This window comes from Podarcis filfolensis (assembly GCF_964270895.1).
Source record: "Podarcis filfolensis genome assembly, chromosome: 9".
NCBI classification, from domain to species: domain Eukaryota; kingdom Metazoa; phylum Chordata; class Lepidosauria; order Squamata; family Lacertidae; genus Podarcis; species Podarcis filfolensis.
Genome location: NC_139610.1, coordinates 62,063,119 through 62,081,762, shown reverse-complemented (window position 1 = coordinate 62,081,762; position 18,644 = coordinate 62,063,119). Strand labels below are relative to the sequence as shown.

Genomic DNA, 18,644 nt, shown 5'->3' with positions numbered 1-18,644 from the left:
TTAAGGAGAAAGGCTGACACATGAAACGATAACACACATTTTAAAGGGAGGGTGGTGAAGAATATACAAACAAGGCTAGAATGTGCCTAACCTTATTTTGGGTTGTGGCAAATCAAGGATAGGGGCCTTCACTCATTATTTTGAGTGTAAGCTTAGTACTAGCAGAGGTTTTCATTTTACAGCAACTTTCCTCAGCCTGGTGCCATCAAGATATTTTAGACAGGCCCATGACCAAGGATGATAGACCTTGTAGTTCAAAATACATGGGGAGAACCAAGTTGGGGAAGGCTGCTCTACAGTCAGGTTTGTTTCAGTCAGTCTCTGGGAAGATGAATGGATTGCTGCTCCACTTAAGAGTGGGATGTATCAATATTTTCAACATGCACAAAGCTAATTTACGCTGATCACAGACACAAGTCAACAGCACATACCCTGAGATCCAGAGAGGTATCTTCAGATACCTTAACTCTACACATCATATTAGTTGGTGCCTCTTGAATTGGCTCATACTGCATAAAAACAATACACAATCCCACCAAAAACTACAACAGCCTGATACATTTCATGATGTTCAACAACAGGGCTGGGCAATGTGCTCTGGCATCTATTTTGCGATATCCTGTACTGTTATCCAACTAGAAGAAGCTATTACTAAAGTGGTAACTATAGATTGAAAGGGGTGATGGCTGTTGCATCTGCATGCTTTTATCATGTTTTAATTCAGCACTGAAGTGACCATCCCTTGCTTTCTCAACTGATACAGGGAACCAGGCCATAGCTCAGCGGTGCTACAGAGCTTTTGCACATTTAAGGCATCAGGTTCCATCTATGGAAACCACAGAAAAGAAACCCAGGAATCAAAACTTGGAAAGGACATAGGATCTTGGAGAGTCCAAGCATTCCATGCCTGGCAAACCTCAGTAAAGACACCGCTATATAACAGCTGTTGGAAGACTACAGTAATATAGCAAGGGTCCCCAAACAAATTTCTGTTAAGAACAAATTTCAGGTCCAATGTCAATCCTCCTGTATTCTCAAAGATGGAGACCGTCTACCTGACCAAGGTTGGCCACTCGTGCCTTCCCAGCATGCTCTGCTGAAGCCTTCCTCTTTTCCTTTGTGACATCATCAAACCTTATGCTACCTTGCATTTGCAGCCAAGCTTCTGTTATTTTGAATGATCAGGCAACAGGCATTTACCCCTATCCTTTCTCAACCCTTCTGTGAAATATTGAATAGGCTATAATATTTAGATTCAACCAATCCCATTTTCGCATCTCAGACTAGCACCACAAAGTACAAATCAGCTTTTATCTGGTGGCCGGCCTTCATTGACCAGTTTTAAGTATAACATGCAATGCATTTTGTGTGAGAGATTGAGAAAGGGAATAAATCAAGACAGGAAACCAGGATGATCAAGTGTATTGGAACACACTGTAAAATAATGCTTTGTCTTGTGACTAGTCTCACCAGATCCCACGAGGACTCTTAATATTCTGTATTTGGATAGTTTACTAAGCTGGTTTGCATGCTCCTACTTAGCTTCTCGGGATTAGGTGGTTTAAGATTTGTGGCTTTGAACTTGTAATTCTGAAAGGGAACTCTGGAGTCAAAACACAGCAACTGCCCCCCAAGTGGTACAACTTTTAGGAAAAAGTGGAACAGCTACAAAAGGTCTTATCGAGCTTTAAAAATAATGCTTTTCCTGCTTCTAAAGTGCTTAGTTCTGATCTTGTACTAGTCAGTCACCAGGTCTTTGGCTTTAGTAACTTGGAACTCTTTTGTTGTGTCCAGCTAAATCACCCCACCCCACAGTCATTCACTGCCAACTTTCCTGCATCAATGTCCAGCTTATACATTCAGCATAATCAAGGGGTTGATACTCCTGATCCACACTGCTGAAGCATGTTTGAACACTTCCCCCCAGAAAAGGCCTCCCTGTATGAGAAAACTGAAAATATAAGGGAGAAGGATTAGGCCTAGCCTTCTTCCAGGTGAGCCACTTTTCAACATGCAGTGAGATATGCTTCACCCCCCATCCCCACAAAAAAATTAATAAATAGAAGACCATTCATGCTTCCAACCTTCACCTTCACCCCCCAAGCATAATGGGAAAGCTTTATCATTTGATGTTGATGAACAGATAAACTGGCAGGGCTTGCCCTACAATTAAACCCGCTCCCCATCTCTGCTCTTGTCTGTGCCCCCTAAGTTGGCCTACTGCCCTCGAGTACAGTGGAGGATGCTGCCCCACCATCAGTGTTGAGGTAAAATCCAACTGGCAGTCCAGTTGAATTTTTGTACATGGAATGAGGGGGCGCCATTTTGTCCTTTGCCTTAGGCAGTGAAATGACTCCTGAAAATACCCACTGCCCAAAATCTCCTCATAAATAGCTCCAAGTCAAATGGTTATCTAACGGGGATACTGTTGACATTTGGGAAATCCCGTATTATCTATCCTCCACTCTGTCCTAGCACGCCAACTGTAAACGCTTCTTCCCAGTTTTCGAGTTGCTATTCTTTAAGCAAGGAAGGGAGGGAATGGGAGGGTCATACGGCAAAGGCTGACAACATAAGCAGAGAGGAATTTGGCCTGGATGAACCATTTTTGAAAAGCATGTTGTAGAGGGCTTGTGGAATTTCCAGCAGATGTAGGCAGTGGGAAGTAGCTTATGGCTGGAAAGAACGCTAGGACAAATTTTGGCAAGGGAAAGTCTATTAATGGCTAGTTATAAATACAGCCTCCATGATTAAAGCAGTAGTCCTGTGGTAGATGCTGGGGGTAAAGATAACAGGGAATGGTTGTCTTCATGAACAACTATGCTTCTGAGCTTCCCAGAGACATCTGATTGGCCACTGTTGTCAACAGCAAGGTCATTTCTACATACTTAGTACCTAGTTCTTACAAATATGCCAGCAAAAAGGAAAGGTAAGAAATAACTACTGAATTTGCCCCACTGAAAATTAACCACATGCTTCCAAGCAGTTATATGCTTCTTTCTGTTTCACCACCTGGGGTGCACTTACAGAAACCAAGCAACTGGAGGAAAACGACAGGGATTTCGCACCATAAAGCTGTAAAAACTGGTTGTTCCAAAAGTTAGATGGAAGCTTTATCACATGATTCTGCCATCAGCTCTACAGGCTTCCCTGCAACTGCGTAGGTGCCTATGAAAGTGCTAACTCTCTTAATACCTCCGTAGTGACAAATGATAGTAGCACAGAAGGCGTTAAAAGCATCCGAGGCAATACGGCATGCCTCTAAACTCAACAGGTCAGTATGGTCAATTTCAAGACTGGAAACATTTACTTATTTCACACCCACAAAGGAAAACCAAACAACAACAACAAGACCATACCCTCCTTTAGGACTTAGCTATCTTAAATATTTTGTCTATTCTAAACAGTTAACATATTCAACATATTTAAGGATTAAGTGTATACATGTTGTAAAAACTACTATACAGATACCATCAGTGTCACAAAAATTCTAGTCTCAAAACAGTACAAATTGTACATGGTGTAAATTACAAGCAACTATAGAGGGCAAAACCACAAAAAGGACAGAAAAATTAGTCACTGTCAGCACTTAATTCAATAACTACTAGCTCGTTTCCCAAAATATCTGAAGCAGTGCCAAACTGCTACAATCAGGCAAGGCCATCTCATGCCTTTTGAAAATGTTCCCTTCTTTGTTTGAACTTCCGTTCGGTGGCGTCGCCTCACAGACAAGTAGGATTGACTACAGAGCACTGTGACATTATCCCATGCCCTATGTGATCCTTGAGTGGTTGGGAACATCAAAAGTAGTTCTTCCTTGGTTACATTTGAAGAAGAAGACTATTACCTGCAAATGCTCAAGCTACAATATGAAGTTGCCCCAGTAAGAAAGGCCAAGAGGACTAATGGGTTTTGGGGTGAGCAAAAAGGGTTCCAACAGAAATGTAGCAACGAGCATGGGTTGTCTAGTGTGGGATTAAGTGTGGTGGGGGCACCTGGTGATGGGTAGCCAAGAGGAGAGTGGAGTAATAGTTGTGAGATTGTGGCCCTGAAGGAAACAGAAAGGCACCATGCTAAAAAGGAGAGGGAACTGGGAGGTGGTCAGTTGAAATGATTTTTTTTGGGGGGGGGGACTGTAGGAATAAATAGCTCTCTTCCCTGCCCCCTCTGCAAATATATGTGTGTTTGTAGGAGTAAAATATATTGGACAATATTGCTGTAAGGGGCAGATGAAGTGCAACTATGTATGGATTCAAAAGTACCACTTATTGGTTCTTACTGGGTAAAAACTTTCTCCAATAAAAACGCGAGTGGCAAACTGCGCCACAAGGGATGCTCAGTGTAAGTGCCCTTACATACTTTGGCTCGTTGGTGTGAGATTGGTGGTTGAGTTTAATATTCCTACATTATTATTTTTTAAAGTCAGCATAGGTGGATGCCAGACAATCACCCCCCATTGCAGAACCTAGTCAACACAATTTTTGGCTTGGCCAGCAAGGCCAGCCCAAAATGGTGGTGCTTTGCTTGGCATTTCCCTATAGCATTTATCTCAGCTGAATCTGTGAATTTCCTGCCATGAAATATAGTTGCTCCCAAGTGCTGAGCTCAGTAGAAACAGTTCTAGTGAACTATCGCAAGTTACACGTGCAGAACAATCCTATGTACATTACTCAAAGCATATGTCCCACTGAGTTTAACGGAGTTCACTGAATTGGTGTAAGCGATTAGTGTCAGAATGCAGATGGCAGCCTCTAAGAAACAGGCTTACCCAATAAAATGTGTTAGAAGTTATCCTTTGCATTACAAAGTTTGAGAATGTACTTGGGAGCCAACCACTGTCCTTTGCTTTTCCAGATTCTTACAAAGTGTTTTACTCCTTTATTAGTGTGCTCCTGAAATACATCCCTGCAAATAAAACCACCATCACTATGTATAAAATCACACAGGTGGAGTGATAAAGAATCAGTGATACCTGCTACACTTATAACTGCATGTTAGCTTCTTGATATGGTTCCACACACATCCAATCAACTCTTTCAAGCAATCCTGGGTTATGCTGAAGGAGTCTTTTGCTTCAAGGCCAATTTCTGCTCAGTGAACCCTAACTGAAAAAACAACAACTTTTTGGAAGATCTTCTGCAACGTGATGAGTTGCAAACAGTGATAACATTTCCAGATATGAACTCTACGGAAAATCACCACACGTTAAAATGGCATGTGGCGAGTGAGGGTGCTCATATAACATGGACGCCACACCTCCCTCGGCCCACCAATTATGGTACGGTAAAGAAGGGGGCAATGTGGGACTAAGTGAAATGCTCCTGGGTTTCTTTGTTTACCAAATGGGTGGCAGCAACACCATTTCACAGCCCTTGTTTTGGGGCTTCAAAAACGGTAAGATGAGATTTCAACTGACACCACCTCTTTTAGCCCTTACATAACCCTCATATTTTCCCATGTTATCACGCAGGAGGGTGGGTGACACAGAAGCACCCTTGTGGAAATAAGTGTTGCTTACAGCTTTCGCTTTTAAAATGTCCCTGTCATAGAGAGGAACTTCTGCCTCAAAGGACGTGAGAATCTCAAGGTAAGACTCAACTGCCCTCTTGCCTCTCTCCCCCTGCCACAGCCCTATTGGTATTTAATATCTAGACTTCAAAGCAGGGAAGCAAATACTTTGGTTCAACCAACGACAGCTGAATCCACAGGGGGCTGACAGAGGAACTCTCATCCAGGTCACCTTTGAAAAGATGAAAAGCAACTGTCCCTTTCCAGGGCATGGCTCATTCGAATATTCAGGAAACGTAATGAAAGATGAGAAGCACTTCAGACCCAAGGGGGGCACATCTAGGAAATTATCAGCTTGCAAAACTAAAATCGTGTCACCTGGTGTCTTCCATCAGCAACACCCACAACTGCTGGTACTGCAAATCTGCGTTTAGCTGCCTTAATCAACCCTGCTTTAAAATTCTGAACTGATAATATAAGTAGCATGCATGTATAAATTGACATAAACTCCAAAAGGTGTCTATCTAAAAAAGACAATTTCCCCACACAGTTTGCTTCACTTTTGTAGAGGCAAGAGGGTATCTGCTCTTGCCCTCAAACTTACAAATATGCGAACTCGGTAATAAGCTACCATTAATTACATGCATAGTAAGAGGAAGGTTCAAAATTCACAGGGTATTAGAAACCCCAAACTCTGCATTCCAAAGAACAAGACCAAATACTAGCCTTTCAGCACCATTACTGAAAATTTCCCTTGCAATTTCAGCTTTAGAAAACTCTGGGAATGAGGACACAAAAACAGCCATTTCACAGAAAAGAAAAATGCCACTCCTAGCTTCCCTTTCTTGGAAAGATAAAAATGTCCCATTCAAAACCGCAGTTTTCATGAATGTAAACAAACGAAAGTGATTTCCCCCCCTCCCACCTTCGCTCCTCTCCCAGTGGATATTCCAGTGGAAGTGTGCCTGTGTGTGTCCAGACATATGAAAACCATTAAAAGGGCTAATGCAAAACATCTCTGCCCTGTCAAGCTGAGAAAGAGCAACCAGATCATTTGAAGCACAATCAATTTAAGATATTTAAAGCAAGGGAAAACCCTACCAAACACTGTAGTTTTTTTTATATTGTAATTTTATGGTGTGAACCGCCCTGAGATCTATGGGTATAAGATGGTGTACAACTTCTTATTATTATTATTATTATTATTATTATTATTATTATTATTATTTGTTGTTGTTGTTGTTGTTGTTGTTGTTATCATCATCATCATCAACAACAACAACGTAATTTTACATACAGGGAAAAACACATAAACACACAAATGATTTTCATATAAGTTCCATAGGACTAGTGGAGTGGGAAAGTAAGCAAGTTTTGTCCAATGCTCATATTTGTTATCTGAACTTGGAAAAGCAGAAGGAAATCCCCTCCAGATAAGCTAAATAATGCTGATGCTCTGGGTTTTGCCTGGTGACACCGCTAGGAATACCAGAGCGTTATTCTTTCAGCTGCTCCGTGATTAAGCAAGTAAAAAGGGCAATTAAAGAGACATGGACATTCACTTTCTTCTTCTCCAAGCCATGTGTCCCCACATCCTTTCCTGCTGCTGCAGGTCAGTCACCAAAGTGGAGGGGGAAGGCAAGACACATAACCATACCGCTGAGAGAGTTCTCTCACTCGTGCAAGCCTACCTTCCCAGTTGTTGTTGTCACTGCACAAGGCTGTCAGGTCCAGTCGAGGCACTTCGGACACAAAGCTCTCTTCTTGGCCATCGGCATCTTGGTTCCTCTGTAATTTGGCTTCAGGAATGCTCGGATGCTCTTGGATCTTCATGCTTGAATTCTGCAACAATCCCCCAGAACAAGAAAGAAATTCACAGAGTTGTTTTTTGCAATGTTCAGTGCAAGAGAGGGGGAAGAAAAAACCAAAACAGAGGCAGATGCAGGTTCTCGCAAAAATAATAATCAAGTATGCTTCTTTCTCTTTTATAGATAAACACAAAACAACAGTCTTTGGTGCTTTTCCAGCTTAGTATCCAAATGATCTCCGCTCAGCCCCGCCCCCCTTTCAGTTTTAATTGGTCACTAGTATCAGAAAAATAATAAAATCCTTTTCTCCAAAAACTTTATCCTTGGCTTAAAATGTCACAACAAGCAGTCCAGAGGGGGCTTTTCTCTCCATAACTGAAAGCAGCAGCTGATATAAAGTCTCTGGTTGCTGAATGAGATACAGAAGGAGGCAGAACAACCGATGGCGTCTTCTTCTAAAGCACAAGGCTTTTGAGGCAGTCAAAAAACCCCACCACCCGTTGCTAGGGCTGCTGTAGCAACGAAACGTGTCTTTTGGAAACAGACACCACCATCTCCCTGCTCTCTCTCTGGAGGAAGCCAAGCCGCCTGACAAGGAGCGCCACCAGCGACGACAACGTCCGCGAAGGCTCTCCGGGCAAGCTCTGCTGGTGTAGATCAATTAGTGCCCGTTAAGCTGCGCTGGCTGCGGCTTGGCTTCCTGTGGTTGTTCTCTAGCTGGGTGTGGGGGGAGAGCAGGACTATTTATGGAGGAGCTCTGGGACACGGTTGCGCAAGCCCAAGTTCTAAGGGGGTTTGGGCATTGAACAACTGGAGGCTGCAGAGCTGCGGGACAGAAGCCAGAGGACTGGGAACGCTTCCTGCTCATCTTCTCTCTGGCCCCCACCCACAATTCCTAAACTGCCAAGGAGGTGATCTATAATTTATATAGGAGGGCGGGGGAAAACAGCAGCTCTTTTGCTGTGCTAGCACTCACTCAAACGACATCGGAGATGTATTTTGCCTCTGGGAACACAGAACTCGTTGCTCTCGGTCCCCTCTGTTATTTGCTTTTACGCGCTTACCTTGTCTGACTTCACCTTCTGAGTTCTTAGCCCTTCCTGCCCCCCTCCTCAGTACAAAAATGGCCTTGGGCCCACTTAACTTGCAGGATCGCCTTATCCCCTATGTACCCACTCGACTACAGTGGTACCTCGGTTACAGACTTTTGGTTACAGATGCTTCAGGTTACAGACTCCGCTAACCCAGAAATAGTACCTCGGGTTAAGAACTTTGCTTCAGGATGAGGACAGAAATTGTGCAGCGGCAGCGGGAGGCCCCATTAGCTGAAGTGGCACCTCAGGTTAAGAACAGTTTCAGGTTAAGACCGGACCTCCGGAACGAATTAAGTTCTTAACCCGAGGTACCACTGTACTTAAGATCTTCAGAACAGGGACTGTTGCAGGTACCATGTAATATTCATTCTGTAGTTGCAAGAAACTTATCTCTCAGTGTGGCAGCACCTACAACTTTGGAACTCCCTGTTGATTGACCTAGGCAGGTGCCTTCACTTTTTTCTTTTTGGTACCAACTTAAAACATGGGATGTAGCTGTTGCTGCATTTTAATCTTTTTAATTGTTGGTTTTGATTGCCTTTTCTTAAAAATTTTTTTTTAAACTATTTTCATTGAAAATTTTAGTATTTCCTGCAAACCACTTAGAGGTTTTATTACAATCGAGTGGTATATAAAGTTAAAACAAAAACAAAAACAAAAAAAGGTTGAGAGGCTCGGCCCATAGGGCAGTTATCAATACAAAAAAATAATCTTTACCATTCAAAAAAAAAAAAAAAAAAAAAAGGAAGAAGGGAGTGACGTTGGGATGTCCATTTCGATTTGCATTTTAATAAAATATGGAAAATAGCAACTATCAAAGACAGACAATGCTATAAGAAACCTAATTTAAACAAACAAACTTCTGTCCTGTGGGAAATAACAATATATATGATTAAACTGAGCTACACATTCAAATAGGGTCTAGTGCACATCTTGAGCATATTGGCTTGGAAGTCAACCCCACTTATTTTGGTTGAACCTACTTCCAAAAAAGTGTGCTTGGGATTTACAGTCAGGAATCGTAGGCATGTTTGCTGAGAAGTCTGTCTGACTTGCTCACTTTCCAGTTAAGCTCACAGGGTTGAAGTTTATGGGTGCAATCCTACTCCTAGAGGAACCAACAGGAATACCTCCGTTTTTGTGTTATCGCAGCCAATTTCAGAGTTGCTCTTTTTAAAAATGACGGTTACATTCATTCTGAGGCAAATGCACTTCCTCTAGAGCCTGAGTTAAATGGATAGCGTCCTGATTAGGATTCCAATTAATCAGGACTGTCTCCAGGCATGCATGTAACAGGAGCAACAACAAATTGTAACAGCGCAATCCTATGCGTACTTACTTAGAATTCCACTGTATCCAGTGAGGCTTATTCCACAGTAAGTGCATATAGGACTGCAGACTTAAGTAGGGGATATGGGTCCACTGACAGGGAGTCAAGGATGCTGCATTAAGAATCTAGAATCCAGAAGCTCCACAAGTTAAGCAGATTGCCTGAGCAAGGAGGACAATGACGTATAAAATGTAAACAACCGCCCCACGGAAGTGCTAGAGAATCTAAAGGGTAATAATCTGCTCGTACGGCACATTTCTGCTTGGCATACCAGATACAAGACGAGAGACAGAGACAGAGACAGAAAGAGAGAGAGAGAAAAAACTCTGTTCAAAACAGGCACATGTCCTTGGCTGAATTCATTCTGAGTTTTAAAGCGACAGTGATGTGGCAACAAAATCAACTGTTCCTCACAACTACAGATAGATTTGCTTTCCCAAATGCTGTGCCTGGCATGTCTCTTGCTTTGGATTTCATGAAGGAATAAAGATAGGCAGCTGGAGGGTTATGATGGAACAAAAGTTAATGGCAACAGCTAAAATGACCCGATGAAGTCCGGGTTGGAGAATGGTCTGTGGGGGGCAGAGAGAGAATATGCTGCCCTCGAGTAGCCATGGGTTGGAGGGAATAAAAACAACCCCAACGTATTATTTAACGCAAACTGGCTGGTGGATATCTCCCATATGAAAAGGAAGGATGGATACAACCCAATTTAATTTGTTAGTTGGTTAAATAGGTAAGTAAATAAGCACGTGCAGAAAAACTAAGCAGCTCTAGAATAATATGAAAGCTCAATGAAGGAAATATTTTGCTTGAAAGGAGAAACATACATCTTTTATGTCGAAAGCTCTGGCGTTTCAACTGTTTTGACCCCAATCAATTGCACAACTCTTCTATTTCCTTTTCTTCTGTTTTAACGTATATTGCAATTGTTTTAAGAAAGACAAAGATAGAAACATTGTGAAGTATGTTTTTTTTTAAAAAAATAAGGAAAACACACATGCTTGACCGGCATGTTATTAAGCCAAACCAATTAACGTCAAAATGACAATTCTAGGTATTTATCCACAATTCGCAAGAACATGTCCTGTTGCCTAACGAACGGAGTATTTGAAGGCTAAAATAATACTTCAGGAACAGGGTTTGTCACAGGGTGGGAATGAACATTCTTAATGCTCTTTCCCTATAAAACAAGCTGTACCACGGCACTGTAACTTAAGACTCCCAATGATCTTTCCAAGTAACTTAATAAAACCATGTCACTCCTTCTCTCCACATAGTGAGTGAGACGTATCAACTGAGAGTGTACATCCAGAACATTTTTCTGCCAGTAACCAGAAGTAAACAGAACCAGAACGTTCATAAGGAGGAAGAACAAGCCATAATGTTACAGGTTGAAGTGCATTTCTGCACCAACCTATTCCTCCTTTAAAGCAGATGTTAAAACACACACATCAGCTTGGGACATTTTTTTAAAAAAATGTAGTCAACATTGCCATGTTTTGCCTCTCACACTGCATAGCAGGCTGCACGGCTTTGGGATGAAAGTGGATTTCTGTGCTTTCTCCGCTAAGTGTTGGTTACACTCGGTGAGCTACTTGCTCATTCATGCGGCTCGTAATGCAATGAATAATCCATAAGCCCTTCTGCAAAATAATGGCAGCTCAGAACCCAAGGGAGAAGCAGGGAATTTGCAGACACATTCCGAATGCACATGGACGGCTCGCTGTTGCCGCAAATGTTATTTTTACTTTTGCTTCTTCTGACGGCTGCTTATATCCAAGCACTGTCATGTACCTATTTGCAGCATTGGCGGGGAGGATTGTCAGGAAAGTCAAATATCTCTGCTGATGGGGAAATAGGCTCAAGCTCTGGTAGAAATAAGAGATGAGATTGGCCACTCCCTGACAGTTAACTAGCTCGCTCATTCTAGCTTGGGACTTCAAGGACTACAGTGGTACCTTGGTACTCAAACAACTTGGAACCCAAACACTGCAAACCCGAAAGTGTTCCAGTTTGTGAACTTTTTTCGGAAGCTGAACATGCTCTGTTTTGAGTGTTACGCTTCCAATTTGAGTGCCACACTTGTGTTTTGAGTGTTACACTGAGGTCTGCCTGTTTTTGCTATTTATTTTGCATTTTTGTGGCTCTTTGTTTTTGTGACTGCGTGGAACCCAGTTCAGCTACCGATTGATGGATTGTGTGACTGCAGTACACTTTCTATTGCTTTCATTTTATGGATCAATGGTCTCAATAGATAGTAAAATTCATGTTAAATTGCTGTTTTAGGGGTTGTTTTAAAAAGTCTGGAATGGATTAATCCATTTTGCATTACTTTCTATGGGAAAGCGCGCCCTAGTTTTGGAACGCTTTGTTTTTGGAACGGACTTCTGGAACGGATTAAGTTTGAGAACCAAGGTAGCACTCTACATGCAAATCAAACCTAGAATGCATCTGGTCCCAGGGCATGGTCTGGATGCAAATGAAGCCACTTAGCTGAAGGTTCATACCTAGCTGGTGGCTGGATGGGAGAGTGCCTTAGGAATCCCATGCATGACATCTTGGGATCCATCATGGAAGAAAGACTGGCTATATGGATAGGATTGGAACAAGCTACAGGGAAGAATAAGGCAGAAGCCTTGAATAGTTGGAAATAAGGTGCAGCCAGCCTGCTCCTGACTAATCTTGCATAGATGAAACCACCTAAGAAGACAAGTGAAGGCTAGTAGGGGGAAGGAAGGGAAGTCTCATTCTCCCTCTTGCCCTCCTACCATGTCCTACCTATAAGGGCCTGGCAGAGATGATCAGGGAGGAGGCAGAGGAAGTATGGTGGGAAGGGATTCAGCCTTTTGCAATTCATGGATTGCAATATTACATGGATAATGAGATAATTCTACGCCTTTTCCTGCGATGAAAATACTTAACAAATTGTAAATTCTGTATAAGCAGATTTCCCCACATTTACTGCAGTGCTTCAAAGGGTCTGAAGTAAAGGAAACTAAATAAGTAAGGGTCTGAAGTAAAGGAAATAATGCAGATTAAGAAAAATGGTGCCCATACAGTCATACCTCAGGCTGAAGTAGCTTTGGGTTGAGCATTTTCGGGTTGTGCTCAGCAGCGACCCGGAAGTAACGGAACGCATTACTTCCGGGTTTCGCTGCTCGCGCATGCGCAGACGCTCAAAATGACGTCACACGCATGCGCGGAAGCGGCGAATTGCAACCCGTGCATGCGCAGATGTATTCGCTTCAGGATGCGAACGGGGCTCTGGAACAGATCCTGTTCGCATCCAAAGGTACCACTGTATTAGGCATTCTGCTTCCAAGATTTACATCAGAAACAGTCAACAAGGACTCCAACCTCCCACCCCGATGTTTCTGGAGTTCCATCAGTATGGCCAATGGTGAGAGATGTTTGGAGCTGGAGTCCAGTAACACCTGCAGAGCAGCACACTGATAATCTCAATCATGGACAGCCAAATAAGCTCAGAATTTTCAGTAATGGCAGACAGAATGCAGGTGAGTGGAAACGGCCCTATCCCAGATGAAAACAAACATTAAGGAGAGGCACGGTGGATCAGACCAAAGGTCCACCTAGCCAACATCCTGTTTGTAACTACAAACATCCTGTTTGTAACTTCCAGCTGCTTCCTGGAAGCTGTGCACAAAGGCAACAGCAAACCCCCACACTGGCTAACAGCTGCAATTCAGAGGTACACTGGCAAGTTCTAGTGTTATGGGAGAGAGGGAGAAATAATACATCTCTTGCTTTTCTCTATACCAGGTATCCTACAAGCAAACTAAACTCTCCTTCAAGTGTGGGTCCTTCCATAGCAAAATAGCACCATCCACACACAGAAGGGGGTGGTGGTTAGCAGGTTAGGGGAAACCCCAAGGTTATACAACTACAAAGAATTTAGAGCAGCCGACTTGGGGGGGGGGCACCTAAAAGGAAGTGACTGAGTCCAGCGAGAGCTGAGCATGCTCAGTGGCCATGGAATGTTGACTGGATTGTAGGGGTAGGAAACAGGAACCTAATGGCTGGGAAGAGGGGGAATAGAAGGGAAGGGAAGGAAATGGAGTATCTTGGAAGAGACCATCCTGGAATGGAGTAGCTTGTGGTGGGCTTGCAACCTGACAAGGATCACTCTGCATTGGAACTCCCCCCTCAAATCCCACTTATAACTTTATAAACCTTTATTGTACTCTCCACAATCCTATTTATTTTCTAAAGTAAAATCCCCAAACTCTTTGATCATATGGAAGGTATTACTTCCTGATTCCCCCCCTCCTTTTGCTGTTTTCTTCACCCTTTCTTGGTCTACAGTATTCTTTTATTGCAATGGGAGGCGAGAATTGTATACAGTATTCCATATACAGGCACAGCACAGATTTATATAAAGGCATCACAATACTGGGAAATATCTATTTTGATTCCTTTTCTGATATAAAGAGCCTAGGGTGTGGGGCTCAGTGGCCAATAGGGCAGAGAGGACACAATCATCAGCACCTTTAGACACAAGTAAGGAGTGTAGAGGTTACATCCTGTGACCAGCAGCAGACCGGCAGCCCAGACTCCAAGGTCCAACTATGGAAATTTACAAGTCCTGGCTGCCCATTGCCCTCTGCCCTCATCTGAAGGTAGGGTGGGCAGAGAAAAGGAAAGGGAGCCTGTTCTGCTCTGAATAACGTTGTTTGTTATCAGAGGTATGTTCCTAAGCCCCCCTAAGCAACAGGCTTAGAAGGGCTGTGGAATGCAAAAACTACTCTGAAAGAATGCAAACATTTTCTTGACCCTGTAATACCTGGATAATGCGATCTCTGGGCAAATGCTATGCCTTTTCCTGTGATGAAAATACTTACTGAATTTTAGATTCTGTATAAGCCAATTTTTAAAAACAAGTTCAGCGCCCCATTTTTTAAGGAAACAAAAATGTTTTGTTTTGAGAATTCTGTGTCGAAGTCCTTGAATTCAGGTGCGCTAACGTCAAAGTTCTGGTGGGAACTTTCATATTGTAGTTTTAGGTTGTGAGGATAAGGTAGGAGGAGGGAACTTTCTACACTGCGCTGAGATCTCAGTCCAAGAAATAGTGACTTCTGAAAGGTCATCCAGTGAACTTTATGGACGAATTAGGTGTTATTCCCAGCCTTAGCCCAACAGATGAGCCACACTGGATTAGTAGCTAGTTTCCCAATAACCCTGAAAATAAACGCCAATATCTGTTGCTCTCTGCTGCTAGTCCAGTACTCTTGGGAAGCCCTTCCACTGGACTGTTTGAAAAGCAGAGTGGTTACAAAAGTAGTGCCATGGTTGGGCCCCTCATCTAGAACTGCACTGCATGGCTGCTGATGATCCTGAAAAACATACACGCAAATGTGCTTACTCATTTAGCAATGTACTTTCTCAGGGTTGTTAAAGCAAAGGTGACCCCTGGGCAGCCATTGACATTTATATCTGTGAAACTGTTCACTTGGGGTCATGGATCGTCCAAGAACACGGAGCTGAGCTGCATTTGCTTTGCCCTCTTTGCCTGGTATGAGACACGATGGCATAACCCCCTCCTGATTGCACCACGGCAGCAGCTGGACTTGGGAAATTACACACAGGCACTCTGTGGCAGAGGCCGTATTTAGGGGAAGGGATGGGGAGAACGAGCAGCAAGGCATCAGGTACCAGTTTTACTTCTCGTGTTGCACAACCTGGTGAAGGACAGACAGTCCCTGGCACTCTGTGAGCTTATCCTCATACTGGGTGGGTAGACAGAGAAGCTGAACAACACTAGCTAGTGCTGTTCCTATCATAATGAAGCAGAAGGACCACTGTGCTCTTGCCCTGGTTGTGGACTTCACAGAAGCATCCGGGTTGCCGCAGTGAGAACAGAGTGCTGGGCTAAGCAAGCCCCTTGTTCTGATCTAGTGAAGTTCTTACGCTCTGACTTTCAGGGTTCTACAGGAAAACAGAATAATTGATGCTTTTGAATCATGGTGTTGGAGGAGACTCTTGAGAGTCCCATGGACTGCAAGAAGATCAAACCTATCCATTCTGAAGGAAATCAGCCCTGAGTGCTCACTGGAAGGACAGATCCTGAAGCTGAGGCTCCAATACTTTGGCCACCTCATGAGAAAAGAAGACTCCCTGGAAAAGACCCTGATGTTGGGAAAGATTGATGGCACAAGGAGAAGGGGATGACAGAGGACGAGCTGGTTGGACAGTGTTCTCGAAGCTACCAGCATGAGTTTGACCAAACTGTGGGAGGCAGTGGAAGACAGGAGTGCCTTGCGTGCTCTGGTCCATGGGGTCACGAAGAGTCGGACACGACTAAACGACTAAACAACAACAATGATGGGAAAACCACAATTCTGCTGAAGCACACACTGGTATTCAATCCTACTCCTTCTTAGAGTAGGGCCACTGAAGCGAACAGACATTTCAGTGGGTCTACTCTAGGTAGAGCTTAGTTGAATACAAGCCAGGGGGCCAGATTCAACTAATGGTGTTCTGCTAGTGGAAGTCAGTGCAGACACTTTTGCTAAAAAAAAACCAACAACCCTCCTTGAATAGTTAGAGCATGGTGCCAAGAACGCCAAGGTTGCAGCCCCAGCCAGAAAGACTAGTGGTCACAAAGGATGGGAGCTGTCGTCCACAATAACTAGAGGCCGCCATATTGGCTGCTCTTCTTCTTAACCATGGTTTAGCATTGCATGTGACTGTGGCCACTAGGTCATGTTGCCCATGGTCACAGATTATGTTGAACCTGGATAGAGGCAGCATGGGAAAACTGGACAAGAACAGAAGGGATAATGTGAGCCTGCATCTTTCAGCTCAGTTGGTTAGAGTGTGGTGCTGATAATGCCAAGGTTGCAGGTTTGATCCCCGAAGGGACAGCTGCATATTCCCGCATTGTAGAGGGCTGGACTAGATTATGACTCTTTGATTCCAAGCCATTCCAGAGGATTGGGAGAATAAATAGAATTCAGCATGGCAGTGAAACGGGTGACAATCTCCTTAGAATGGTTCTGAATTCCACCCAGAGAATCTAGCTTTCTGAAAATATCAGCATATCCCCCCCCCCCTTTTTAAAGTGAAGCATCTAATCCTTAGACTACAAAAGTGAGCCTGGCAAAATGACTAAACCCAGAGAAGATCCTGCAGGGACTAGAGGGCAGATCTGTAGAACTCTGCTTGATTCCCTGCCCCTCTCCATGGGCTTGTAAAGTTATGTAGAACAATTCAAGCTAATTTGCATAATTTATGCCAGGCACAGAATATGGGTTATGTCGGCACCGAACCCTTTTTCATTCTCTTTAAGCGCTGGGGACATCCAGCTGTTATTATCTTCCTCCTTACACTGAACCGAACGTGCAATTTTCCTTGAACAAGGATGAAACTTTACTAACCCTATTCAAAAACCACCCATGTCCCCTTGCTTTCTAGGCAGAAATACAAGCCTACAAGAAAGCAGCGATCACAATAAGAAAGGCGAAACGGAACCGACAGGGAACAAAGAGTTCTCGTGAACGTGTAGCTGCCCTCTCTTAATCCCTAAACCCCAAAGGGAAGGAACAGATTTTCAATTCTGGGGAAGAAAGTATTAAGGAGGGGAGGGCAAAATCCTCCAGGATTAGGGGAGGGGGAACATATAGGAAAAAACATCCACTTCATAGAAGCGAAGCAAGGAACACAAATTGCTCTCACACCACCGTGAGCTAATGGGTCACATGGAGCTTCTGACAAGGTGCTTTATGAAACTCCACAACAAACCAGGATGCTAACTTTCCTAACCGAGTAGAGTGGCAAAGAAATGAAGCATTTGTAAAGCACCAAGTCCGTGTTACAAACCTCAACACTGCCAATAGCTGACTTAAGGACCTAACAACACATTACGTCTACTTAAGCATATATATTCTGCCCTTCTGGTGCAAGAGCACCACTCTCAGGGCAGCTTACAACATTTTAAGCTGCAATTTTACAAAAACAGCAATATGTAAAGTAGTGAGCCAAGGAGACAGGATAATTAATTTCATACAGAAGTTTCATCAGCAAGTAATCCAAACTGGGATTCATGGTTAAAGCTCCTTCTTCACTAACCAAGAGCTGCGTTTTGGTTTTTTTGGCCAAAGGATCAAATACGTCACAACAAATAAATACACTAACCTGAGAATGCCTTAACAAGTCGCTGTCACTTTCATTTTCTTTGCTGCAAAAGAGAAGAAATAGTTCGGCTCAAAAGTGTATCATAATGAAAGCTAGCAACAAGCTCAGCATTTTAAACAATGGCCTGGTTCACATTTCACATTAAACTATGATTAAAAACAAACCATAGTTTAAATGTGGATGAGCAGCATGATCACTTTGCTTTTCTCCAATTCCCGTTGTGCTGTGGACAAAACTGGCCAGAGACTCATTTGATGTGTTGTCCAAGCCTGGGCTTGTGCCTTGCTGTACTCCTAAAAATCCCCACGGTTGGTAATGAAGGTTTGTTCCTGGCTTATTGCTCAAGGTTTGCTTGGGAAAAACAAACCACGAGCCTAGATTTGGATAACTAAAGAAGTTAAGACTCTAGTTTGTTTCCTGGCTACTCATGAGCAGCAAGATCAGAGAAGGAGCAGAGCAAGTACTTCACAGCGGTATGCGCCAGCACGCTGTTCATTCACATTAAACCATAGTTTGTTTTTAACTATGGTTTTGTGCAATGTGTGAATGAGTCCAATGACCATTACCACTATTGCTACACTTTTAAAAGGATGACTGAAAATATTTTGAGGTTCGGTACTTTAAAAACTAACTCATCCTCTTTAAAACTTACAAAACCAAGTCATCTACTCTTTAGAGACCTGAATGGAAAATATGAATAATCAACCAGCAAGGTAATGATTAATAAAGGCAAGTTCAAATCCATAAAAT

The 18,644-nt window shown here is 43.2% G+C and overlaps 1 protein-coding gene and 1 long non-coding RNA gene across 7 annotated transcripts in view; one reads left to right on the top strand and one right to left on the bottom strand.

Annotated features, from left to right (window-relative positions):
- FAM13A (family with sequence similarity 13 member A) overlaps positions 1-18,644 on the bottom strand; it is a 134,757-nt gene that overhangs the window by 16,270 nt on the left and 99,843 nt on the right. For all 3 annotated transcript variants that reach the window (XM_083571108.1, XM_083571107.1, XM_083571109.1), the window contains 2 exons: positions 17,895-17,937; positions 7,200-7,350 (listed from right to left, as the gene is read on the bottom strand). In XM_083571108.1, the coding sequence (XP_083427234.1) occupies positions 7,200-7,350; positions 17,895-17,937 (194 nt within the window). The remainder of the gene's footprint in view (positions 1-7,199; positions 7,351-17,894; positions 17,938-18,644) is intronic.
- On the top strand, positions 1,067-17,887 carry LOC310742535. Of its 4 annotated transcripts, none has more exons than XR_014538521.1 (3): positions 1,067-3,917; positions 5,550-5,587; positions 7,500-17,887. It is a non-coding gene; the product is annotated as an uncharacterized lncRNA (long non-coding RNA). The 4 variants fall into 4 exon arrangements; XR_014538522.1 differs by lacking the exon at positions 7,500-17,887 and adding an exon at positions 7,087-7,207; XR_014538523.1 differs by lacking the exons at positions 5,550-5,587; positions 7,500-17,887 and adding an exon at positions 4,886-5,044.